At 46.5% G+C, this 27,846-nt stretch overlaps 1 protein-coding gene across 5 annotated transcripts in view; it reads left to right on the top strand.

The window, feature by feature from the left end:
* BPTF (bromodomain PHD finger transcription factor) overlaps positions 1–27,846 on the top strand; it is a 1,440,172-nt gene that overhangs the window by 916,539 nt on the left and 495,787 nt on the right. For all 5 annotated transcript variants that reach the window (XM_085617259.1, XM_085617261.1, XM_085617262.1 and 2 more), the window contains exon 20: positions 2,066–2,208. In XM_085617259.1, coding sequence (XP_085473385.1) covers positions 2,066–2,208 — 143 coding nt within the window. The remainder of the gene's footprint in view (positions 1–2,065; positions 2,209–27,846) is intronic.

Genomic DNA, 27,846 nt, shown 5'->3' with positions numbered 1-27,846 from the left:
GGAGCACACAATACACAGACCTGAATGGACAGAAAGGACTCTTAACTCAACAGAATATACAGGGTGCAGCTGTGGACTTCTGTTTTTGACACTACATTGTCAAAACCTGCTTGAGTATCAAATACTACTTGACAGTTCTGCAGGGGTCACTTGTAACACTTGGGGCGCACTCGAAAGGAAGAACAGGATGCCAAGGGTTTGTGGTTGCCGATCTACTTATTTCAGACTTCTGTGTTTGGTATTGTTGTGGGTTCTGGATTTTAATGTTAGATGTGGAAGGATACTTGTATTACCATAGTTCACTTCCCACAGAGACTGCCCAAGTTTAGTGTGGCCGAAGATGGTCGCCATCTTAAAAATCGAGTGACACATTGCATTTTTGGCCTGTTTGTAGAAAGACAGAGTACATAGCTGACCACTGGTAACTGGATTTGGACTAGATCCTTATCTTGGATTCTGGCTTGACACGGAGTCTCTAAGTGCCTCCCTTGAGGTCCCTAGGGGCTTTATAGGTGTTCTCCTGTGCTGGATAGGGACTTAAAAGACTTAAGACAGAAAGTAAAATCTTTGACTCTGACGATCCTGGTTGTTGTACCTGACCCGCACTCCATCAGTCAGCTTCCAATTACACCTATGTCTCACTTTACTGCAGCCTTTGACTATCATTGGTGCTTTGTACTTTTTAGCACTATTTCTACTTTAAAAATTCATATCACAGGTTCCCATTATTGGATTTCATCATTTAGATTATTACATTTTACTCTAGTTTTCTATATCAGTTTGGTATTTTTATTGATTTGCATTTTGACTTCATAATTCTTTTGGTACTGCATTTCTCATTTCCCTTAGTTAAGCTTGTCTGCCCTGTGCCATAACTACTAGGGAGTTGAGCTCAGGTTAATTTAGTGCCTCAGTGGGTTCTCCCTGAAAAGCGTTGTGATTATTCCTTGAGGTGGGTACTTACCCACCCAAAATAATACAATTTCTTACCTCAATCATAGTGTCTAAATTGTTTTAATAAATTCAATTAATCAAAACAGACTTTTATTTCTGAAACTGTAATCAAGCTTTTTCAGCAATATTAATGTTTTTCTCCGGTCTCTACCAATGTTCAAGAAACCAGAGATAGATTTAAATAATAGAAAAGGAAAAACGTTTACATTTTTTGATACATTGAGCCTTAAGGCTTTGTAGAGAGAAGCCACCCAGGGTGCAAGTGATAAATTATTTTTTGTGAATGATGTCGGTGACCCATAAAATGGTTCCGTTAGTATCCCAGGCTTTCCCAGTGGCTATTGCAGGGGTTGTTTTATCCTCTACACTCTAATTTAATCTCCGTAAGCCTTGTCAAAATGGTTGGGAGGGATCATTTGGCCTATCCTGACCCCGTCAACTCATAGACCTCGGCCTTGCCCATTGGCTGGGCTATGGTGTATTGTTGTCCTCTCCGCTTGGCCCCTCCCCTGTCTCTCTCCAAGCTATAGTTTCGTATCTGACTCTGTCATGGTATCACCATCACAATTGTTAACATTGCCTTTAGAAAATGAGTTTCAGTTCTGTTTGTGAACAATTGGAAAGGTTTTTCAGTCAAGGGCTTTGTTTGTATTATTTAAATTTTTTGGGTGTTCTCAAGCAGACTGGCTGATCTTTAACTAATGCTTGTGTGCAAGACAGTCGCATCTTTACCTTTTTCTAAAAAATTACTGGGTGAAAATTAATCAAACAGGAAAAGGTCATAAATGATGAATTTTCATGACAGTTTTTTAATTTTTCATAAAGAAATCTTTTTATTGGAATTCCATTTTTTGTCTGGGCACCCTTTTATAACGTTGGCTCAACTTTATTAAATCTGTAACAAATTAGATTTTTACCAAAGTGATTATTGTGTTATTTGCAAGGTTAGATTCAAATTTGTCAGGAGGTTGCACCAGTACAATAGTCACTTGATTAATTACTCTTATTTTAATGCTATGTATATGATTATTTATAGGATAATTAATCTTATTTATATAAAGCTACATTAAAATATTTACTGCATTTTATGCTTTTTTATTTTGTTATTCAGGTGTAGTTCAGGTTCAACAGAAAGTATTGGGCATAATTCCATCCTGTACATCAAATCAACAAACATTTACCTCTTTCCAACCAAGGACCACAAACGTACACATTAGGCCGAACACAGCAGGTACCACAACTACTACTCAGCAGGTAATTGTTTTCATTTCTTAGTCATAAATGTTATGTTATAAATGTTAAACATTTTTGGAATATGTTGCCTCATTCATGAATAATTGTTTAGAGTTTCCTCCTTTTCTTAGAATGGAAACTTTACTGTGTACTGATTCCCGCTGCATGCTTGCTCATTCGAGGTGCTTGGTTTGTACCAGAGTTTCTCTTCCCAAGAGTGCATTTTTTTAGTGTCCACGCCTGTCTCTTTTGCAGTTGTTGGTGAAAGCAAGCGTCAAGGAGACCAAATTCTCTGAGATTTACCAGATATAACAATGAACTCTAGGAACTGTCATCAATCTTATCGCAAGACGTGCAACAGTTACGTGAAATGATACATTTGATACTAGTTTAGGGGCAGTGGAATATTTGAGAAGGAAGAAAGCTGTCTCACATCCTGAGAAAGTATCTATTGTATATTAGGTCTAGGTATTCTGGAAAATGGATTGGTCACCTTACCCATTCAGATACCAAACTTGCCTTATAAGGTCAGATTAGGGGAGGTATAAGTTGTTGGAATTCAGCAATAATTGCACAAGTCATTTCCCAGTGGAATCACTCTGCGTACGTCAAACCTTTTCGTTCCAGCATTATGCTGGACCCCAAATAAGGTTGATACCTCTGTCTGCTGCAGGATGTCCTTCTATTACATGTTGGAGGAACATTGGCGAGGTATTCCTACATCTGACCTGTTTCTCCACCTCAGAGGTCAGAATATAAATTGCTGCAAAGCACCTCCTTTGCCTAGGGCTAAAACTGCCAGGCCCATTAGTGGGCCAGAATCTGCAATCTGTCCATGTGGAAGTGATCAGTGCTCAAAATGCAGTTGTTGTGTTCTTCGGATCCTGCCTATGAGGCCTCTCCTCCACCTAAGGTGGCTACTCTGGTGGAAAGAAAGTTCATTGCTGCACACTTTTGGTTAAAGTGAAAGTAAGTCACACTCTGTACTAGTTTGTCACCTGGACAAAAAAAAATTATATTTGTAAGTCAGAACAATTTTGCACAAAGCAGCATTTTCCAATCTATTGGAGGGGTTGGAACAGGTATTGAGGCCTTTTCTTGAGGTCCTGTGGATGTCTGTGATTACTGGGTAGTATCCTTTGTGGGTGCTAATGTCAACCACTGTTGACCCACTCCAAAATACTGCTGCACTCCAGTGAGAACTGAGCTACTCCATTTTGACACTTTCTGGATGGTCAGGGTGAGCAGTCAAGGCTTACTGTTAGAGGTGGTATAGATGAGAGACTTTTCTTTAAATCATCCCCATAAGGATATTACTTGGGATGTAAATGAGCATTATCATGAGGATATTTCTGTGTCCCCTAACAGGTTTGTCTCTGAAATTAAAATGATTTATCAGACGCTACCCTGTTTGTCACTTTCCTGATTAAATGTTGTGTATTTTATTCTTTTGTATGAGGCAAGCAGTACAGGAGGTTTCTTCCTTGCTGATGTCCATTGATGGGCTCACTTTAATCTCAGTATCGTAGAATTTCCAGCTTGATTGCTTATATGGCAGTCACTAAACAATTTATTTTTGTTTCCACTCTGTTGGAAATTAGCTCTTCCTGCAGGGTCACCCCGACTTTTTGCTGAACCATGTGTTTTTTCTGGCTACAGAACTCGGTGCACTTTACCCTTGCTAACCATTGGTGGAGTGCTTGCGCTTATCCTTTCAATGTGGTAAACTTGGTATGATCTTGTTTGGCATATTTTACTTACCCATAAGTCACTAGTGTATGGTACCCACTGCGTACCCAGGGCCTGCAAGTTATATGTCACCAGTGGGCTGCAGCACTCGTGCAAACCACTATAGTGACAGAGTAAAAAATGACTGCAGGCCTGTGGCCAATAGCCTGGCTTTGCTGGTTTTAACTGCAAATCGACTTGTCAAAATAACACCTTTTGACAGATTTAAACCTTCCTTATAAATATTTATAAGTAAGGTTTCCAGCTTACAATTTTTATTGAACTTTGCTAAAAAATACAGTCAGAAAACAATCTATTTTGTGTCAGTGTTTATTTTTAAAAGCGTAAAGATACAGAAAATTGTGCTTCTTGTGAGTGACTCTACTTGTTGTCCTTCATGAACTCCAGACTATTTGCTAAGCAAATAGACAGCATGGGGATTTAAAAACAGAATGAGATTCTCTTAAATACAGGCATATGTTAAGATAAATGTTCGATGGCATGTGTGGCTGTAGATACACATGCTCTGCATACTCCTACCATCTAGCAAGTTGCTTTTCTTTAAAGAAGTTTTTTGGGTCACAAGGTCAAGTGAATCCTCCTTTCGGTGGTAATGCGCATGGACATAGACTCCAGTGTTAGATAGTTTTTTCTCTGCTGTCTGGTTCGGACTTATGTGCTTCCACTCCCAAGTTTTGACTCCGTTTCGGTCCGATTCTCCGGTTCTTTTCTCTGTCTTCGACAGAATTGTTATCATTTGCTCTTCTCCATTTGCAACTCCTATAATAACTCTGCCGGTTCGTCCGAAGCCCCTTGGGGCAGCGCCCTTTGAGGCCTACCTTCTCTATTGTTATCAGTAATCCCAAAAATGCTCCACTGGTAATGAAACGCAAGCCCTTTCGGTTCTACGTTCGTTACCACGCAAAGTATCCTCATACAGAACAACACTCTGGGTGCAACTTGCGCTTGTCCCCGAGCACAACGAAGCAGTCTGCAACGCATGCAAGTCATTCTGCTCCAAAAAGACCCTTCGGGATCGTAGAGCTTGTTGTCTCAAGGTGTCTGACCGATCCACCGACAACACTTCTGACATCTTTGGTGAAGAACATGCCCAGGAGCAGCCATCAATCGATGAGGAGGGGGCCTTCTCTGTCAATGAAAGTTCCGGCTCCCAACATGAAGGTGACTTTGAAATAGAGGACCTTACTCCAGCACAACAACCTGTAAGTAAGGCTCCCCCTGCTCATGTCCACAAGTTCAATCCTGCCAAAAAAACAGTTGCCACTTCTAGTCTCAGAATCCCAGGTCCCCAGGCCACCACTGCTGTATAGCCATCATTGGTACCTAAAAACTGCAACGAACGCCCGTGGGTACGCCACCAAAGCACATGTGAATCCGAAACCTTATTCTTGGACTGAGACCACCAACAGGCATCTAGTTGATCTGCGGTGCCGATCCAACAGATGCCATCATCCACCTTGAAGCTGAAAGCTTTGTACCCGAAGCACTCCAAGGCCACCTCCAAGCTCAGTCCCGAAACACAAGTGGAACCAATCCTGCATAAGTTACAGGAGAAATTGGACACATGGCAGAAGAAAATTCGTATCCAAGGGAATTCTGGACGTATCTGGCCACAGCTTCCTCTCCTCCACCACCAAAAAGGAAGCTTACCTTTGAAGAGTCTATGGACTTGCCAGGCTCTCCTAAGAGGAAGACTATGGACAAGGCTACCAGCCCTCAACTCCTTCCACCTCCCATGCCAACTCCACCTCCGCTACCTTCACCCCCACTACCACACTCTCTTGCACCACCACACTCTCGTGCCCCACAATCTCCTCCAGGAGAGCCCCTCGATGAGTCACCACAATGGTCGCCACAGTCAGATACTAGTGGGTACGGGGGGGCCACATGGAGATCACCCCTGTGACACCTATGACACAGATCCCCCAGCTGACACGGATCCTGATGTTTATCCTGTGCGCCCTTCTTCTCCTGAGGTTGCCACCTCTTACCAGGAGGTTATAGCAAGGGCTGCTGCTTTTCATAATGTGGAGCTTCATAAAGAGTCTTCAGAAGGCAACTTCCTCTTTGACACACTATCCAATACCTGCCCATGTTAAAAGGCATGCTTTGGCATACTAATGACCTATTTAAAGGCCCTATTAGGTCTAGGGTTGTAACACCTAGGGTAGATTAAAAAAAAATACAAATCTGCACGATCTGACCCTATCTATATTAAAGGACAGTTACTGCCAGACTCCCTAATTCCCACCACAGCACACAAGCTTGCCAACTCTGAGGCCACCGGAGATGCTCCACTTCCTGACAAAGAGTAAAAGGATAGATGCTGCGGGCAAAGAGTTGTTGCTCAAGCTGCCAACCATTGGCCTGTTGCCAACTAGCAAGCTTTCCTAGCTTGCTATGGCCATTCCCCTGGGATGAAATGGAAGATCTATGTAGGAGGCTGGCTTAGTATATGGTGCTCACTTACGTAAGTGTATATATTATATATTCTAAATAACAAGAGCGACCCTTATGTCCCTGTGAACCGGGTAAGTACAATGTACTGCAAAACAACGTTCACAAGGAACTAATTTGAAAAAAATCATCTGTTACATATAACCTCAATGATTGCTTTTGAATTAATCTCACACAAATAAGTCAAGAAAAAAGAGTAAAAATTAAACAAAACCAAATCAATGATAAACACAGTAAGTTTACACACGACCCTTTTGGATTATTGAAATCTACCAAGCCTCAGCCGAGGTCTTTATTTAATATTCACTTTTTTATATCACATATGAAAACACATTTTCTATATACACAATACCTCTTTCTTACATTCACAGTGAATAGTGAGCACCAGTGAAAAGAACCATAACCTTTTATAATGTGACAAAACAAAAATGTGGAAGTTTATTGGAAAAATTATAAGGACAGTTTATATACAATATACAGTAATTCAGTCAAGGCTGTCTCTTATTTTGTTGTCGACGGCGTTTCGACCCACTTTTAAATACCGGGTCTCATCAGGACTGTAATTCTGGGGACAGTGTAACACATACAGTCGTCCGTATAGGATCCAGTATGCTTAAAGATGTGACGGATGAAAAATTACATCCAAACTTGGGCTTTTTATTCCTTCAAGGGTAGGGGTCAATTAGTACACCCGATATTTGAGGAGATTCAGACTGCTGTTTCAACACTTATATTTTGATTTCAGAAGAGAGGAACAAGTCTCCTTTTATCAGTAATGCCCATAGTATCGGCAGATATAAACTAGCCAGTTCCGGGTCCGAATGCCAGCGAGATTGATTCCGCTATGGACATCGCATGCAGGAACACGTATTGACCTAGGGGCCACGAACGGGTGAGCGCCGCTGCTTGAGTATACAGCAGTACCATTACTGATAAAAGGAGACTTTAAAGCCCAAGTTTGGATGTAATTTTTCATCCGTCACATCTGCATCAAGGAAGACTCCTGCTGCTCCTGATCTTGCTGTTCTGCAAGTCTTCTTCATTGTCTGTACTTCTGCCAGGACCTTCATCAGACCTGTGCGGATCAAGGACACCCAAAGTTATCTCCCTTGGAGTGATCTGCAGGCACCCCAACAAAGCTAGCCGCTCTGCTGCTCCTGACGTCTTACGGACCTTTGAAAGGCTCAGCAACGCAGGTTGTGGTTCTGTAACTCCCTCGGGGCCTGACCTGTGCTATCTGCAAGTTTAGGGCCAGTATCCCTCGTCGAAACCACTAGGACCCAAACCCCTGTGCACTGCGTCAACTTGCCGTTGCCAAGGCTTGTTGGCTTTGCACTCCAGAGATCTTCAGGCTACATGAAGCTCCAGCCTCAATCTCCACTCCCCTCCAAGAATAACATCCGCACCGCATCCTCTGCACTGTGGGCCTTCCTTCTTGGTGAACTGCTCGAGGTCCTCTTACTACTCCTGTGCTTTTGGCCTGTGGGTCCTCCTGAGTGTCTTCTCCTCCTTCGGTGGGCTCCCCTGCTTTCTCAGGCCTGCTCTGGCTTGCCTGCTTGTGGTGAGACCCTTGGACCTTGTAGGTTCCAACGTTGCTCCTTCTTCGCTCTCAGTGCCAGTTGCAGCTGCTAAGACTTGTTGGTGCTCCCTCCAGACACAGACCCCTGGTTCTCGACTTCCGACGTGGGATAGCTCGTGCCCGGCTCCTGGTCTTCCTCAGCGTCGCATGGTCCTCACAACTAAAGCGACAAGGTCACCGTCATCACTTCTGAACCGTCAGACACTGGTGGGCATTTCTCTTCCTTGCCTGTTATTCACCTTCGAGTGGCATAGACTCTGTTCCCTCTGCTTACAGCTTCTCCTCTTCAAGGATCCACCTTTGGTTTCCACCGGACTCTTGCACAGTCATTTTGAGAGGCATCTTTTCCCAAGTCCTCAGTTGTGGTCTATGACTGTTTCCGACGTGTAATTCACACCTATAACCCCTGCTTCCCTGGTGTAGGTATCCTGGTTCCTGGGGTATCTACAGTTGGGGTGACTCCCCACCCTTCGGTCTTCCCCAGGGTTTCTCCAGGGTCTACTGGAAAGGGTCCTTCTTCTTGAAAACTGCAGCCACGACTTCCCCCTTGACTTCTGTTGGACACGTGGCTGTGTTTCCAATCTGCACACATCCTCCATGGGGTTCCTGTGTACTTACCTTGGGTGGTTCCTTGTGTCCCCAGCTTCTCTGAGTCTCCTGCTGCAAGTCCGGACTTTAGTTGCAGTTCGTATTTCCCTTCTCTAGTATATGGTTTGGTCTCCCCTGGAGAACACTGTATTTTGTGCTTACTTTACTTATTTGCAATTGAAGTATTGTGTATTTGTGCTGATATCTCCAGGCAGGAGATATACCAATGTGATAGTGAGTGTTGTATAGACATATTTTTATATATACGCTGTTTCTTTTTCATTTAACCTACACTACATGATTAATCTGGTAAAACAAGCTGCTTAGCACTCCTTCAAGATAAGCCTGAAGGCTGCTTTCCACAGCTACCACTTTGAGAGCTTTCTATAGTTATCTAAGGCCACTAAAACCACCATAAGGGTTGCCTGGATTAGTGCAACGTGTATCACTTAAATAAGTGTGAACCAAATGCTAAGCCAGCTTCCTACAATACCATAGTAAGGTATAGTGTTCAGAGTCCAGTGGCTTCCCAGAGGCTTTACAGAGGAAAAAGTAGATTACACTAATGCTCTCTTTTGAGGTATTGTGGGTGAGGAGTAAGGCTTGTCAGAGGGCAGTGTTAAGCATTTGTTGTACGCACAGGCAATAAATGATTTGTGAAAATATCACTTTTTGTATATTTAATAGAGCTAAAGATATTTTGTTGCAGTAAAATACGTTTTGCAATATCACTGTTTTCCAATGTAAAAAATCGGACACTGCATTTTCAATTAATACAATGTTATCCTATGGGAGGAAACACAATCAGCAATATGCAGGTAAGTAAAAACAATTTGTCATTGAGCTTTTGGGTGAAGAGTCAGTATTGGGTAAGGTTCAGGTTGATGACAAAACTGCACAACCTGCGGAACTGGGGCAACAGAGTGCAGAGATCAAACTCTGGACCTGGTGCCAATGTTATCCATTTGAGAAGAGGGCAATCAAAGTGATACTACTTGCAGGTGAGTAGCACGATTTTGTAACCCAGTCTCCGGGGGTTGAGGTAAGCATGGGGGGGGGGGGGCAAGACAAATGACCTCCTGGTCAGAGACCTGCTCTGTCCCCCAGCAGCTCCACTGTTGTGCTGCTGCCGTTGACCCCGCTCACCTCTCTGGTAGGTGTTCGAGGCCCTTTTCCACTCGCAGGCTCGTACGTGCGCATCATTCCTGGTGGTCCAGTGGGAGAGCCTTGCTCTTCTGCTGGTTCCACTGCTGTCTCCATTGTGTTGTGCTTGTCTTCTGTCTTGTTTGTGCTCGTTTTCTGTCACTTTGCTTTTGTGCCCGTTTTTTCTGTTTTTGTGCCTCTGTTAGTTCCTTATCTGTTATTTGTCACTGTTATTTGTTTTTAGTGACTTCTGCCGGATCCCTTGCTGCTGCTCCCTTGGCCCTTCCTCCCTGCTTCTTTCCTGCTCCCACCTCCCAGCTGCGTTTCCCTCCACCTTCCCTATTTAATGGCAGCCGGTGCTGAGGCGTGCGGCTGGCACGTCTAAGATGCACCAAAGGGAAGCCTGTCCGCGACGAACGCCAGGAACCCTGGATCTCCAACCACAATGCACTACGACTCAGCTGCCCTCCTCGCACTCAACCCTGGGAGGAACAACAATTGGCAGCTGTCCACGCCGAACACCACCCACGGCCAGTTCTCCTTCCATCACTGCCGCCAGACCTTCACCACCTTCCGCACCTCCACGGTCCCTGCTCTAATGTCAGACGCCAACACCACCGAAGCCCTGAAGTGCATCCTCCTCAACATGCGCTCCCTGCACAGACACGCCGTAGAGATCTGGGACCTCCTCGACACCCTCTCGCCAGACGTCGCCTTCTTTACAGAAACCTGGACCAATGCCAAGATACAAGATCCAGAGGAAGGACCGCCCCATCTGCCCAGGAGGAGGACTTACCATCGCACACAAGAGCTCCCTCTGACTCTCCACCTCCACCACGAGCGACAACTCCACCACCACCGAACACCTCCACTTCCAGATTCAGACCAGCCCTAAAACAACACTTCGCTGCACCCTCGCCTACAGACCCCCTGGACTTCTCGCTTCATTTCCTACTATCATCGCTGACCTCATTGCACCCCACGCCATCGCCTCCACGGACTACATACTCATCGGAGACCTGAACTTCCACCTCGACAACCCTAGCAACCCCAACTCCGCCACCCTCCTGGACAACCTCACCAACATCAGACTGAAACAGGTCGTCACCACCCCTACCCACAAAGCAGGACACACCCTCGACCCCATCTTCGCAGGTGGTAACAACATCCACTTCAGCAACACCACACAACCCCCATGGACGGACCACCACAGCATACACTTCCTCGTCAACAAACCCACGTCGCCCAAACCTGCACCCCGCACTCCACGAAGAAACTGGAGCAAGGTCACCGAGGAGCAGCTCAACTCCTCCCTCAACCGCGATGCCCCCACCACCTCGACCAACGCCAACCTCGCAGCCAAAGAACTCCACAGATGGATCACCAACTGCACAGACGAGCTTGCACCCCTTTGTAACCTTGACAGACAAAGCCCCAGAAAGGCCACCTGTTTCACCACCGACCTCCAAGAAGCCAGGCGCACATGCAGATGTCTCGAAAAGAACTGGAGGAACAGCAAATCATCGGAAGACTACCCACCTACAAGAACGCCATGACAGAATACCACCAACGCATCAGATCCACCAAAAGGGCTTTAATCCAGAACAAGATTCTTGCCTACTCCTGCAACTCCAAGGAACTCTTTAGCCTCATCCATAAATTCACCCCGCAACAAAACCACGGACATCACCCCTTCCCAGGACCTCTGCAACAAGCTTGGCTCCTACTTCCACCTGAAAATCAAGAGCCTAGACGACAACTTAAACGACCAGACACCTGACTCTGAAACCACTCCCTCCTCCAGCAACGCCAGCCAGCCCATCTCCTCCTGGACCCCGTCACCACCGAAGACTTCGCATCGACCATTAAAGGCATCCACTCAGGAGCCCCCACGGACCCCTGCCCCCCGCACATCTTCCACAGAGCCGCCACCACCATCGCTCGGGAACTATGACTCACCATTTAACGCCACTTTCGAAACCAGCATATTCCCCGATGACTGGAAACGCGCAGAAGTCAGACCCCTACTAAAGAAGCCCTCAGCAGATCCCATGGACCGCAAGAACAACCGACCCATCTCCCTACTCCCCTTCAAGGTCACGGAGAAGACTGTCAACGTCCAACTAACAAAATTCATCAAAGAAAACTCCATCCTCGACCCCTCCAAATCCAGATTCCTCAAAAACCACAGCACCGAGACCGCTCTACTCGCCGATACAGACGACATCCACACCCGTCTCGACCAAGGGCACACCATGGCCCTGATCCTACTCGACCTCTCCGCAGCCTTCGACACCGTCTCCCTCCGCACACTCACCACCAGACTCCATGACGCCGGCATACAGGGAACTCCCCTCGACTGGCTCCGCTCCTTCCTCACCGGCAGAACCCAAAGAATCCGATTGACACCCTTCCTCTCCGAATCCTCTGAAATCAACTGCAGAGTACCCCAAGGTATAATCTCTCAGCCCCATGCTCTTCAACATCTACATGGCCCCCATCTGCGCCATCGTCAGACAGCACGGACTCAGCATTGTATCCTATGCCTACAACACCCAGCTCATCCTCTCCCTCACCAAAGACACCATCACCACCAGACTCACCTTCCAGGAAGGAATGAAGAAAGTAACATCCTGCATGAGCAGCAGGTGCCTGAAGCTCAACTTGAAGACAGAGGTCCTTGTCCTTGGACCCTCCCTTCTCTGCATGGGACAACACCTGGTTGCCCACCGCCCTCGCCAGCCCCCTACCTCCACGGATCCCCCCCCCCCCCTCCACCCCCGGTGCCTTGAGACCCTCACAGGTGAGTAGTGTGCTCAAAATACCCTGATTGATTGACAAGGCAGCACCAAACTTACACCGTCTGCGGCTCAGGGGCAGCCCTGTGCAGAGTGCCAACACAGAGCCGGGTGTCCAATGCAAACCAATGGGGAATCTCTAACTTGGAAAAAGACTGCAGGCTCAGGCGAGGAGGCTGATGGATGGAAACCTACGGCTGTACAGGTAAGTTGTGATGTGCTGGGGCGTCAGGACACCGTTGGTTGATCTCCCCCAGGGTCTCCAGGTGCAGGAGTGTCTTTCAGCATCGGAAATCAGCTTACCGGTGCAGGTCGTGGTTGGGGGTGGTCATCATGCAGAGGCTGCAGCCGTCGACGTGGAGTCCGGCAGGTGTCAACTCACAGTGGATTCTTGCTTTAAATCGCTGGGGAACCTTTGCTGGACTGGTGGACCACTGGGACTCAGGCCATGGATGTTGGGTGCAGAGGTGGTTGGTTTTGCGGTAACCTGGCAGAGCACTTTGTCTTGAAAGCAGTTTTTGTTTTGGACTGGTCCGCTGTCCACGGGGGATTAGGAGTCTTTTTAGAAGGCAGGCAGGGTTCTGGGGGTCGCTGGACTGCAGGACGAGCCTTTAGAAGGGTCTTTGAGAACTGCAGACAGGCTGGTAGGGCTTGGGCCAAGTAAGTTGGTCTCTTCAATCTTCGCTGCTGCACGGCTCTTCTTTGTTCTCTTTGTAGGTCGTCAGTAATCTGAGGATTAGGGTTCAGGGGTGCCCCTAAATACAATTTTAGGGGCATTACATGGTTCAGAAGGTAGTAAAGAATATTCTTGTATTTCAAAAGTTGACAAACTTTTTCACAGAGAACCACCAATGTTATCCTATGGAAGGAAATTCAATTCACAGGTAAGCTACTTTTTAGTTACTTTTCTTACTCAGTGCTGGACACCTGGGCTCAGCACTGGGACCTTTCCTGCAAACAGTTGAGAAAATTTGGTAAGGTTATTTGTGCGATTTTTAAGGAATATTCTTAGTTTTCAAAAGTCGACACTGACACTTTTTCTCCCAAAACGTTTCTATGTTATCCTAGGAGGAAAAACAGGTTATCGGTTTCGAGGTAAGTATTCGGTCTTTGAAGTTAAGGTCCTGGGGTTAGACTCAAGGGTTTCCCAGGGTCAGTGATGCACTGTTGTTGCACCCCCAGTGGCACTAGGGCGGCCAGGTGCAGAGATGTTGAGGCCCACTGTTATCCTATGGAGGATAGGGGGGGGCTCCGGTTGGTGGCTGCTGGCAAGCAGGCCACGGGGTTGTGGGAGCAAAGCTTCTAGTGTTAGGCTCAGGGCACGTTGGGGACCAAGTTAGCACCAAAGGGGCACCCTCAGCGGCACTAGGGCAGCCGGGTGCAGGGTGCTGTTTTGAGGTCAGATGCCCTGTTGATTTCAAAGGGAGATTCTCCGGGACAAAGAAACACTGCAGGCTCGGGGACGTGGATCTTCCAGGAGTGACCACCACTTCGAGGGGTAAGTTGGGATGTTGAGGGTTGGTTAGGCACTGCTGGGTTGGGCACACAAGGCCGTGGGGCGTCGGGTGCAGGGGTGCCTTGGAACGTCGGATTTTCTTACCCGCTCTGGTCGCGGTAGGGGGGGGTTCTCTGGATTGAGGCTGCAAGTGTCGTCTGGAGGCTTGAGGCAAGTCGGGGTTCGCCGTATCTCGGGTCAGGATCACCGGGGGTACCTTCTTGTGGTGTTTTTCCGCTCGGGCCGGGTTCGGCGGGTGCAGAGTCGGCTGGATTTGCAGTTCCTGGCTGGCACCAGAAGCTGCAGTTCAAACACGTCCGGTGTTCACGGGAGAAACAGCTTAGAAAGTTAAGGCAGGCAGGTCCTCCGGGGTTTTTGAGGTTGCTGGACACGCCAGGATTTTGCAGGAGCAGGTTAGAGGGAAGACATGCCTGTAGGGCTGGGGCCAAGTCAGTGAGCGTTGTCCTCTTGTTAGCTTTGCACAGCTTTTTGTCCTTCTCTTCTTTTCTTGTGGTTGCTGGATCTGAGGAAGGAAGGTTCAGGGTGCCCCTAAATACTAAATTTATGGCGTTACAGGTAGGTAAAGGGCAGGGACCAATTGGTCCCTTCCCTGGGGTGGGTACACCCCCTATTCTGCTTCTCTCCAGGGGCAGGGGTCAGGAGCCTGTCCCTGGTTGGCTGGGTCTCCCCATCCTCAAGATGGTGGGGACCTAAGGTTGTGCTTCACCTCTCCTCCCCCACATTAGGGGTGGAGTTGGCAGAGGTGGGCACACCTCTCTTCCTCACTTGTTTTTCCTGCCGGTTCTCCCACCCAAAGAGGGGGGTAGAACCAGTGGGGACCAGTTGCTGAAAGCAGCAAATGTTGTGGAGATGCTCACAAAGGTGGCATGCCTTTGAAGCTTCTCCTTCGCGAACCCAGCCCTTGTGGGGGGGGGGGGGGGGGGCTTGGCACCTCGTCCCAGGATGTGCATTGTTTCAGACCCCCGAGAGCAGCAGGCTCTCGACCCAGGGGTCCAGAAACATGTATGGTGGTGGCAGCCTGCGCCACTACTCAGTCAGGTCACTGGTAGTTGGTCGTTTTTCAGGGGGCAGCTCTAAGATCATCGGTGTGTGTTTAATGTGCTGAGGAGTTTGATACCAAACTTCCCAGTCTTCAGTGTTGCCATTATGGTGCTGTGGAGTTCGTAATGACAACCTCTCAGCACCATATACTCTTAATTGCAGAACTGCACTTACAGGGCCCAGGAATGGACCTGGGCACTCTAGGGGTACAGGGCTCATGCACCTGTACCCTCACCACTGGCATAGGGCACCCAGCTAGAGGGGTGACTGATGTATGCCAGGACAGTGGTTTGTGGACATGGCACACAGTGTGCCATGTCGACTCTTTGTTTTGTTCTGCACCCAGATGAGAGAGAGAGAGAGACTGACTGAGACTGAGAGACTGACTGAAAATGAGAGACTGAGAGAGACTGACAGAAAGAGAGAGAGACTGAGAGAGACTGACAGAGAGAGACTGAGACTGAGAGACTGACAGAGATAGAGAGAGACTGAGAGAGACTGACAGAGAGAGAGAGAGACTGACAGAGAGACTGACAGAGAGACTGACAGAGAGACTGACAGAGAGACTGACAGAGAGACTGACAGAGAGACTGACAGAGAGACTGACAGAGAGACTGACAGAGAGACTGACAGAGAGACTGACAGAGAGACTGACAGAGACTGACTCAGACAAGGTACAGGACCTCTAAGGGTGGCACAATAAGTGCTGCAGTCCTTGGGGGCCTTCTCTGGTCACAGTGCCCTGGGTACCATTTACCAGGGGCTGACATGTGGCCAGAGATGCCAATTGGGTTTAGGCTTCAATGCAGTTTTAGGGAAGGAACACAGTGCCCTGGGTACCTGATTGGCAGGGGCCCAGGGCACACTCAATCAAAGCACACCAGCAATTCAGCAAAAAGTGGGGGCATGCCATGCAAGAAAGAGGGCCCTTTCTCACTCCAGTCGGGCCCCCGGAATATGTTCTCGGATTCTATGCAAGTCTCGGCAAGGCCACAATTCCGCAGCCTGGGGAGAGCTCTCTGCTCCTCAGAAGAAAGTAAAAGGGGGGGGCCTTCCAGGTCATGTTCTGGTATCTTCCCTCTCGAGCTATGCAGCTGTTCAAATCCCAGCGAGGCCGCGGCCCCAATTCGCCTCTGAAGGTCAGTCTACAGCTTCAGGCTGTTTCCCATGGGGCGTTTGTGGTCGATTCTAAGGGTAAGGCCCTTCTTTCACACCTAAAATAAGTAACCACTGCTGGCCCAGGATGTGACACCCACACAGTTAGCTTTTTATGTCATGTATACCACGCATATCCACGTGTTTGTTTTGTGTTAGTGTGTGCTACCATCATTATTCTTCACCTTTCCTATGTATTTGGGGACTGATGTAGCACCTCATCAAACCAACCATACCATACTGTGGTTCATGATGTATACTTTTTTCTTCTTTTTCTTTGTAGGTTGGGCAATCGATAATCTTACTCTGAGATATCCGGTATCCTTTTTAGGGGAATACCTTTGTTGCGCTACTCTTTTTAGGTGTGGGGTAGGGCACAATAAATACCCCCTCTTTCTTTCTTAGGTCCTGAAGAAGTGCTGTGGATCCTCTTTTTGGTCAGAGGACTCAAAACATGTCGACCTGATTATACACACTTTTTGGTGGCTACTTTGGTACATTACATCCCCAGAGCAGCCCTGCCCTTTTTATAAGGTTTTTATAATCCTGTCCCTCATATCAAAAATCCTTTGTGGCATCTCTTAGACAATTTTATTTTCCTTTCACTTTTACATACACTTTCACTCCACCCCATACATTTAAGTCTCATTCTTTCATCACTCATCAAATGCCCAAAGCAAAAAGATCTCCGTCAAATTGACCCTTCGTGGGGCCCATAGGGCATTGCAGCGCCAGCCCTACGAGGAGCACTCCTGATGATGAAACAGGACATCCCTAAGGATGGGTGAGGGCACCAAAAAATAATCTTTAGGATTCCCACTCTATGGTCTGCCCTTAATCCTACCCTTTCTGCTGCCCCTAATAGCAACAGTACCCCCTACATGTTGCATTACTGACATCGGAACCTGGGTGCTGGACCTTTATTGGTTCCTATTCCCTCCCTCCCCTTGCTTTGATCACCATTTCACACATCCTGCAATGGCAGTCTGCATGCTGTTCGCATGTTGGTCTCTTAGGGTGGCATAATACATGCTGCAGGCCTAGGGGACCCTCTTTGGTGCCCATGCTCTAGGTAGCAGGGGTACCATTTACTAGGAACTCACAGGAGTGCTAAAACCTTTGCCAATTGGGTTACAATTAGACATTTACCTTGTTTTAAGCGAAAGAGCACTGGGGCCTGGTTAACAGGGACCCAGTGCACTATCAGTGAAAAGGTAGCAGTACCAGGGCAAGAAATTGGGGGTGACTATGTCAAAAAAGGACACTTTCATACAGTATGCTCCACAGTACCCCAGATATACTCAATGACCCAGTAAGAGCTAGGGTTATAACACCAAGGGTAGATAAAAATATGAAGTGTTTCCTAATGATCCGCTCTACATAAGAGGTTAACTTCCACAAGACTCTTTAGTGGTAGCAACCACACGCAAAAGAGCTAACTCTCAAAGAACTGATGATGCCTATCCACCACATAAAGAGAGTAAAAGGATAGTAGATGCTGCAGGAAAGAGGGTAGCTGCCCAATCAAACCATCATTGAATTATCCCTATTTTGATTGGCCTTCTCTCAAGATCTTATCAGGCCCATTGGGATTAGATGTGGGAACTCCTCCAATACAAAGAAAAGTAGATTTCGAACAGTTATTGTCAGAATAGCCTGTGTGCACTTCGGATTGTATTTAACCTCATGTGTAAACAATTCAATACACCATTGTGTTATATTTTCAGAAAAATGTTCTACATCAAAATCAGTTTCCAAATCAAAATTTTTTGATGCATTTTTGCATGTGTATTTCTCAACATCGTAATAAGATCAAACAAATACAATTAACTCAAATACAATTACTCTTTTTAACATCTATGTGGCACCCCTGGCCAGCATACTGAGAAACTTCAGGTTTGTCCCTGTCTCCTATGCTGATGATACGCAGCTCTTATTCCCTTTTAAACATCTTACCAACGAAGTGAAGACAGCCTTCTCAGATGGCATGAAAGCGGTAGCGAATTGGATGAAGTCTAACTACCTTCAATGCAATGTGAATAAAACAGAAGTAATGCTATTTGGGGAGGTTAAAAATCTGTGGACTCCTGAGTGGTGGCCAAGTGAGCTCGGTCAAGTACCTGAACCCAAGCTGGTTGTAAAAAACCTAGGGGTTCGTCTTGACCGGGAGCTCACCCTTAAACAACATGGTAATTGGGTGATCAGCCAATGTCTTCATGCTATTGGACTATTACGCAAAGTGTTCCCACTATTACCTGATTCCACTAGGAAAACCTTGGTACAGGCTTTAGTGCTGAGTCGCCTGGATTACTGCAATGGGCTCCTATTGTCAGCTAACCAGGGAGTCATCGAAAAACACCAGGTGATTCAGAACACTGCGGATAGACTTGTGCTGAATGCCCCCCCAAGAACACCTTCCAAACCGCTCCTCGACAGACTACACTGGCTCCCAATCCATAAGAGGATTACTTTTAAGACATGCTGCCTTATTCACAGAACCATACATGGATCCGGACCCTCCCATTGGAGAGACAAATTCATTCCTTACAACCCCATTCGATTTCTTAGGTCCAGTAACCAACTCTTACTCAAAGTACCTACCATTAAGAGGAGCAGACAGGGCGGGAAAGCCCTATCAGTGGTAGGTCCAACACTATGGAACAAATTACCTTTTGAGCTCAGGCAATGCTCAGAATTCCTGGTTTTTAGGAAAAAGCTTAAAACGTTTTTGTTCTAGTAACTATCAATCATTTTAGTAGTATATGGCCAAGTTGAGTTGAATTGTACCTTTCGCCTCCTGTAGCTGCCAAGATCTTTTTCCTTTCTTTCTATGCGCAGAGATACTCTTTAAGAGTCGATTCTAGCGCGATATAAATCCATAAATAATCAAACAAATAAAACTGGACGATGTTCATTACATAACAAATGACTTTATGAAAACATTAATTTCTTCTTCTGTATGGACAATTTTAGCACAACCCTGTCTGTGGGATGGCAGGGACAATTGAGACGCTTATGCTTCAGATGTGGACAGAATGGGCCTGGGGCACTATATGGTAAAAACCAGACCCTGCTTCACCAAAAAGGATGGTCCCTGTGACCAATGTTAGATCTCAGACCCCCAAACGAGTACATTCCTCTCAGAACACGTTTACATGATTTTTTTTCAAGAGGTCATCCTGTTATTACAACAAGGCGACTTAAGTGCTGCACTCGACCTCAAGGATGCCTAGTTTCATATTTCTATTCACCCCGCACATCGCCAATATCTCAGGGTTGTAGTAAACGGGCAGAATTACCAGTTCAAATTGCTTCCTTTTGGAGTCTCTACCAAACCCAGGGTCTTCACCAAATGTCTTCTGGTGGTAGCTGCTCACCTGCATAGACCCAAAATAACTATCTTTCCATACCTGGACGGCTGGCTCTTCAAAAGTGCAACTTGTCAAACATGTTTCCAACACACTCAGGTCACCATAAACTAACCCTGGGCAATGAGCTCCGCTCCGCTAGCGGAAGTTGCGGAGATTTGGTAACTACGCATTTCATTAAAAACACGGAATTCATGCAAGTTTTTCCACTCCGCTACGCAATGGAGTTACCTACTGTACCCACAACCCTTTGGTAAGTCAACGTTACCTTTACATGCTAAAAAGCATATAACCAATTCACATAAAGTGAACTTTGAAAAACATCAGGCGATGAGAGAGGTGATGATTTTGGGGTCACCCCTTACCTAGGAGGAGGGCAAGCAGATGCCTTGAACACAACTAGCATATCATGCTGAACGATTTGGTGGTGGTCCCATCCTCCTAGGACCACCCCAAGCAAAGTTATGGGAAAAAATACAATGCCAACCAAAGGCCTAGCAAAGCATTATGGGGCGAGATTCTAGAGTTTAGTGAATATTATAGTATTAGCTCTCAGCTGAGCCCGAGAGCCTGCCCCTTGAGGAATGTTTTGATAGTGGATACTATAATATTCACTGCACTCTAGAATATCATCCCATAATGCTTTGCAGGGCCTTTGATTGCGATTGTATTTTTGCCCATACCTGTGCTTGGGGTGGTCCTAGGAGGATGGGACCACCAGCGAATCATTTCAGCATGATGTGCTCTTTGTGTTCAGGGCATCTGCTTGGTCCTCTCCCTAGGTTAGGAAGGACCCCAAAATCATCATGTCTCTCACTGCTTGCTATTTTTCATTTTCACTTTTGTGAGAGGACTATCTGCATTGTAGCATGTAAAGATAGAATTGTTTATTGTTTAACCAAAGGCACTGCTTGCTATATTTTCATTTTCATTTTTGTGAGATGGCTATATGTATTTTAGCCTGCAAAGTTACATTTTTTTTTTTTACTAAAGGTATGTGAGATTTCTGTTTAAAACTTTTATTAATACACAACGGAGTTCATGCAAAAACTCTGGAATAAGGTACTGCACCCACATTCCATTGATAAAACAGTTTTACCTTTACATGCTACAAAGCATGTAACCAATTCACAAAAGTGAACTTTGAAAAATATGTCAGTGAGAGAGGTGATGATTTTTGGGTCCCCCCTAACTAGGCCTGGGCCAAAATTCCGTTCCGTTCGCGGAAATTGCGATAATTTGGCATTTCGCGTTCCGCGGAAAGCACGAAAATGTCAAAATTTCCGCAGTCCGCAGCTTAGCGATAATTTGTTTCTTGCTGGTGCTGTAAAATAATATATTCTCGCGTGCGCGCGATCGCCTTACCTGAATCCCCGCGTTTGCTGACAAGTTTTCCCGATCCGGTCGCGTTCTCCACGAGATGTTGGATTGTTGGTAGCCATTTGCGCTGTCTCGCGACAGTTCGCGCCCGCAGTAACGTCATGCGTCGCGCGATCACGTCTTTCTTCTCGCGATCATGCACCGCGAGACAAGTGAAAACAAGATGGCCACGCCCGCGAGCAACCGCATAGGTAAGTTGCGAGCCGCGACCACGCAGAAAATACCGCGAACGGGCAGGAAAAAAGAGATTTTTAACATTTTCGCGATAATTTGCGAAAGTGAATTTCGCAAATTCCGCCCACCCCTACCCCTAAACTAGGGGGAGGACCAAGCAGGTGCCTTGAACACAAAGAGCATATCATGCTCAATGATTGTGCTGGGCCCATCCTCCTAGGACCAACCCAAGCAATGTTATTGGCAAAAATACAATGCCAACCAAAGGCCCAGCAAAGCATTATGGGGTGAGATTCTAGAGTTTAGTGAATATTATAGTATTAGCTCTCAGCTGAGATCGAGAGCCTGCCCCTTAAGGAATGTTTTGATATTGGATACTATAATGTTCACTGCACTCTAGAATATTGTCCCATAATGCTTTGCAGGGCCTTTGGTTGGGATTGTATTTCTTGCCCATAACTGTGCTTGGGGTGGTCCTAGGAGGATGGGACCACCACCAGTCGTTCAGCATGATGTGCTCTTTGTGTTCAAGGCATTTGCTTGGTTCCCTCCCTAGGTTAGTGAGGACATCAAAATCATCAGGTCTCTCACTGCTTGCTGTATTTTCATTTTCACTTTTGTGAGATGATTATATGCATTTTAGCATGTAATAATAGAGTTACATGTCGTTTTACCAAGGGTATGTGATGTTTCTGTTTTATTAATTGTGGTGAGACGGAATGGAGTTGCGGAGTGGAATTCACAGAGTTTTTGATCAATTTTGCAGAATTCCGTGTAATGGTACTCCGCCAAATACGCCCACCCTTACCGTAAACCTACTTCACAAACTAGGCTTCACAATCAACACCTTCAGATCCAACCTTATCAAGGAGCAATTCTCAATTCGGAACTAGAAATAGCATACCCAAATACTGCCAGGATACAATCATTCCAGGCACTGGTGGAAGCTTCCGGAGAAGGCACCACGACATCACAAGAGGACACCAAATGAAGGTCCGTCGACACCCACTAAAAACAAAAAGAGAAGAATGACAATGTTTTTAGGGAGAATTCCGGCCCCAACCACTAGATGGTGGAATAATGCACAGCATGTGAATCCAGAACATTCTTCAAGCTGCAAAACTATACCAACAGTTAAGAAACTGTTATGCGCCTCCTCAGTATGATGGCTTCATGTATCTCCATAGCACCTCATTTCAGACTAAACATGTGTCTGTTGCAGGAATGCTTAGCGCACCAATGGACTCAAGCGGAGGGTCAATGGAAAGATGTAGTGTTGATTGACTGTCAAGCTTGCCACTCTGCAATGGTGGAACACCAGCAAACTCTTAAAATGGCGGCCTTTCCTAGACCCATTTGGCAGAGGACCATAACAACCAGTGCCAGCCTTACAGGATGGAGATCTAAATGCCCAGGGCCAGTGGACACCAAATCAGTGATGTATCCACATAGATCACTTAGAGCTAGTAGCTGTTCACCTAGCGCTAAAAGCCTTTCTTTCTCACCTGATTGGCAAGGTGGCCTTCGTCAATACCGACAACATGACAGCCATATTCTATCTCCAAAAGCAAGGGAGCACCAAATCCCCTCAGTTCTCTCATTTATTAGCCCAGACAATTTGGAGGTTGGCCCTCCGACATAACATTCACCTGTTAGCCGAGTACCTACCGGGAGTGGACAACAACTTGGCAGATTTCAGCAGGAGGTGCTAACAAGTCCATGAGTGGGAAACCCACTCACAAGTCCTCCAATACTTCTAGGATTGATAACTGCCACAAATGAACCTCTTCCCCACAGCAGAAAACGCCAGATGCCCAAACTTTGCCTCCAGGTTTCCACGCCCACAGTCCAGGGGCAACTCACTGTGGATGAGTTGGTCAGGGATGTTTGCTTATGCTTTTCAACCTCTCCCATTGCTTCTGTTTGTGGTTTGCAAACATCGGCATACATCTCTCCCTCATCCTGGTGGCTCCCGTATGGGCACGACAGCCATGATTCACCACACTCCTTAAACTATCAGTAGTTCCCCACAAAATACTCCCCAACAGGCTGTACTGTTTCATGCAGAATCATAGCGAAATCAGATACCCGAACAACAGAGTCCTCAAACTTGCTATCTGGCTCCTGAAATCCTAGAGATTGGTTGCCTCAGTCTCCCACAAGAATATATGGGCATTCTCAAAGAGGCGCGCAGGATTACTACTCGTGCCTGTTACGCTAATAAATAAAAAAGATTTGTTTACTAATGTCACTCCAAACACATTGATCCTTTTACAGCCAAGGAACAAGACATTGTCTGCTATTTATTTCACTTGCACACCTCTGGTTTAACCTTTACATCCATAAGGCTGCACCTAGTAGTGGTAGCTGCATACTTACGAAATAGCCAGCATACTTCCCTATTTAGAATCCCAGTCATTAAAGCCTTTAAGGAAGTTCTTAAGAGTCATTCCTCTTCGGGTGCCATCAGCTCCGACATGCAATCTTTGAAGATAAACAACTTGCACACATCCCTGCCCAACACCAGCAGACAGGATTATGCACAAGCATGTGAATTAATTATCTGATAGAGACATCTAGCGGCAGATTACTTAATTTAGTATTTCCCCCAGGTGCCAGTCTGGATCCTGAGATTTTTCAGCGGTACCTCTGTGCGCAGGAGGACGGTGTTGTATGGCTCCGTGGAGCCATACAAGTCCCCTCCGGTGCGCGGATGTCCGTTTTCTTCTTTTCCGTACTAAAACGCACATCCAGGAGAAGCAGTTCCTCAGGCCTCTTTGTGTTGTTTGGCCTTCTCGATGCCTTTCGTGTCCGGAACAGTGTGCCGAAGCCTTCGGGCTTTAAAACGTGCGATATCTGTACGCGGCATATGTTGGCGACGGATCCACATACCATTTGTATGTGGTGCTTAGGGGAGTACTGCTACTCCGAGGAGTGCAACGCTTGTAAGAGGCTGAAGCCCAAGTCATTACGAGAACGTCGAATGAAGTTGCTATCGGATTGGCTGTCCCGTTCGGAGTCCAAGCGGTGCCGATCTTCATCCCCTTCTGAGGCTTCTGCTCGGGGCAGGTTACGAAGCCGTTCCCGTGGGCGTTGCTCGTCAAAACCAGGTAAATCCGATCAGAAGGGATTGAAGTTACAGGGGCCTTCGGCCTCACGCAGCCGTGATGCTGATGCCAGTTCCTCCCGGTCCTTACTGGAGGCATTTGCACAGGAGTCGACCCCCAGTTTTCCCCCATATCCTGGTGAGGTGGCAACCCAAATGGAAATATATTTCCAAGCTTTACAAGCCTTTTTTGGGTCATCACCTCTCCCTGGTGTGCCTCTGGGCCCCACAGAGGTGGAAGGGACTCTGATTGGAAGTTTGAAGGCGGGTTCTCCCTATTCGCTGATCGAGGACCCTGGCTCTGTACCTAGAGTCGTTACGACAACGGGAAACTGCCGGATGCGGCTTCCTGTTATGTCGGTAGAGCCCGCAGAGGGGGACTTGTCACCACCTCGACGCTGTACGACACCGAAGACACATTGGTGGTAGACGTCGATACGTTGCTGTCTCGACGCCATTCGGCGGAGACACCCTTGGTGGTGGACGTCAATACGACACCGGAGACACCGTTTATTGCCACTGAGGCTTTTGTGCCATCTCCTCTACAAAATGAGGATGAGTCCACTGTGGTTGCCATTTCCCAAGTGTTGCAGGAAGTGTCTGCAGATACTGGTGGGGTTGAGCATTTGGGTGCTCTTGGCCAGCCTCAGGCAGGAGGTTCTTTGGCTTTTGGGGGGGATGTTAGTCTTCAACCGTCCCCTACCTGCAATTTACTCTCACCTCCTAGAATAGCGACAGAGGCTAGTGCGGCATTTGCTGGGGTCATTAATAGGTTTGCTGAAATTCTAAAGTTGCAGCCTCCTGTGGTGACTCTGCCCTCTGACCCCTTGTTGGATCTGCTCCATCAAGGAGGCACTGGGGTTGAGCCTTTGCTTCTTTTCAGAGAGTCGCTATACGACCACCTTCTGGGAACATGGGCAATGCCAACGTCAGGAGTCCCTGTTCAGTGTGCCTTTCCACACAGTCATCAACCTGTTCCAGATGACCCTGTTTGTCTTTTTCAACACCCTAATGCTAGTGGGCTCGTTGTGCAGGCAGCTTCAGCTTCGCTGAATTTTAGAAGCTACTCCATTTCTTCCAGCAAGCAGGGAGTCTCGGTGGCTGGAGATGTGTGGCCGAAATTTGTTGGTGTCCACTAGTTCGGCCCTAAGATCTTTAAACACATCCTGTGTGTTTGGAAGGGCTTCTGCCAACTGACTACTTCCTTCTCTTCCTGAAGGACTTGGAGCTGAACTCTTTCAGTTGATGCAGGATAGTCATGAAATGGCCAAATTCACTATCAGGTCAGCGATGGACACAACAGATTATGTATGTAGAGCTATGGCTAGATCAGTAGCTCCGAGGAGGCATGCTTGGTTGCTTGATTCCAGGTTTCTAGAGAATATTCGGGAGAGTCTAAAGGACTCATTTTATTAGATAGCCATGCTGATTCCGCCGTCCAGCGCCTCATGGCTGGCAGTTTGTGGTTGAACCTCATCAGGTCTTGTTTAATTTATTCTATAGTGTCCTCGGCCATGGTCTCTTTGTTATGGCCTTCATTGAATTAGTAGTGTTGGAGTGTAAACACTACTTTTGACTTATAATGAGAGTGTTAGTCTCCGGGTTTGAGTCTTTAATTCCCAGATGCTTTTTGCAGCTTGGTAGCTGGTTTACTTTTATTTTCAGTTATCTCTGATAAAGAGCTAGTCTCAAGAGATTATACCCCTTTTATGGGTATGTGAACTACTGTATGTGGAGTAGTGGGCTGCTATTGTATAGCTCTTAAGGAGTACTACCTTCGTAGTGTATTTCTCTCCTATAGGATCTCTCAGTTCTACAGTTGTGTCCTCCTCAGACTTTTCGTTATGTTCTTCTAAGGACTATTGTAGTGAGCTAAGAGCTCTAGTTTCTTCTAGTGATTTCACGCATCTACAGTTTTTAGAACGAGTGGTTTTGGTGCAATATATTTTCGCTTCTTTAGTGTACTAAGTGTTTATTTTTAGTGCATCAGAAGTTTAAAGAAGTTAAGCAAGTTGTAACGTTGCTCTAATCAGAGTTTACATTTTTTATTCGTTGGAGCCTACGGACATACCACCCTGACTGCTCCCGATCTCGTCCAATCTCGGAAGCTAAGAAGAGTCTGGCCTGGTTAGTACTTGGATGGGAGACCGTCTGGAAATACCAGATGTTATGTTATGTTAGTGGAACTTTTATAGCGCGCAGCTACCCTAGGGTGTCCCGGCGCTTGCTGTAGTTCTCCCAACACCCAAAGCATAGAGAATCAAAAAAGCCATGTTTTAAGCGCTTTCCTAAAGGATAGAAGATCCTTCGAATTTCTCAAATTAAAAGGAAGCTCATTCCATGCCCTAGCCGCCCCTGCGACAAAACTTCTACCGCCCCATCTGGCTTTCCTTATGATGGGGAGAACAATCAGTTTTGCTCCTAAGGAACGCAGAGATCTTGCCGGTACATACCAGCGAAATTGTTGTCTCAGATGTAGAGAACCTGTATTGTGCAGAGCGCGAAAAACTAAGCAAAGGGATTTGAAAAGAATTCGCTTTTTTACCGGCAGCCAGTGAAGTTTTCTTATTGCGCTGGAAATCGGGGTAAACCTCGAAGTTCCCGTAAGCAACCTGGCTGCTGGGTTCTGGAGCATTCGGAGTTTACGTAAGTTGCCCTCCTGCATGTTCAGATAGAGACCATTACAGTAGTCAAGACGTGACATAATCAAGGCTGTTACCACTGTAAATTTGCAATCTGATGGCAAAAGCGGAAGCACCTTCCTCAGGCTCCTGAGTATGTAAGAGGTGGTGGAGACTACCGCATTCACTTGAGCTTGCATGGAAAGGCACTCATCCAGCACTACGCCCTAATTTTTAACTTTTTTTGAAGGGACTGGAAGAGTGCCCATAGTCTCAGGCCACCAACTAGGAGTCCAGATATTGACATTATTGCCAAATAGCATCACCTCTGTCTTACTTGCGTTAAGCTTTAAACAATTCTGTGCTGTGATATTTGCTTGTGAGTTGTTGCTTAGGGTAAACAACAGTGTCTAGTATAGACATGTTTATTATCCTCAAATACAGGCAATACCTATCCATGTTACTTGTTGTAATGCGGTAAATTGGCGGCCAAAGGGTTGCGATTGGTCCAAATTGTCCCAAAGTTATCACAGGTTTGGTGCATTGATCCATCCAGTTTTGCAAACAATTTTTTGGATGCTCTTGATATATGTAGTTCTGTCTGATCTACATTCCCTATCTTCTGGAGGGGATGTACGTATGTCTTTCAGCATTTCTCACGTAGGGAGGATCTATGACTGATTTTTCTTGTTTTCAATTATACCTATTGACAGACAGCAAATTCTTATGCCATATCACCTACAGTGTTGTGGTGGTGGCGTAATTCTCCTCCTCCCCCCCCCCCCCCCCTTTTCTTGCGACGGTGTAATTTTTTACCACATCTCTCATTTCAGAGACGGTATATAAGATGATATACAGATATAAATATTAATATGTGATGCTTTGTTTATTATTTTGTCTTGTATCACCGGTGTCGTATGGGCCTGTTTACAGGGCTGTACTTGTATTTTGAACTGCACTTTGTGAGTCCTTTGTTCTACATCA

Source organism: Triturus cristatus, chromosome 7 (genome assembly GCF_964204655.1).
Source record: "Triturus cristatus chromosome 7, aTriCri1.1, whole genome shotgun sequence".
Taxonomy (NCBI): domain Eukaryota; kingdom Metazoa; phylum Chordata; class Amphibia; order Caudata; family Salamandridae; genus Triturus; species Triturus cristatus.
Note: the sequence above shows the minus strand (reverse complement) of the source record. Positions and strands in the feature narration are given on the sequence as shown.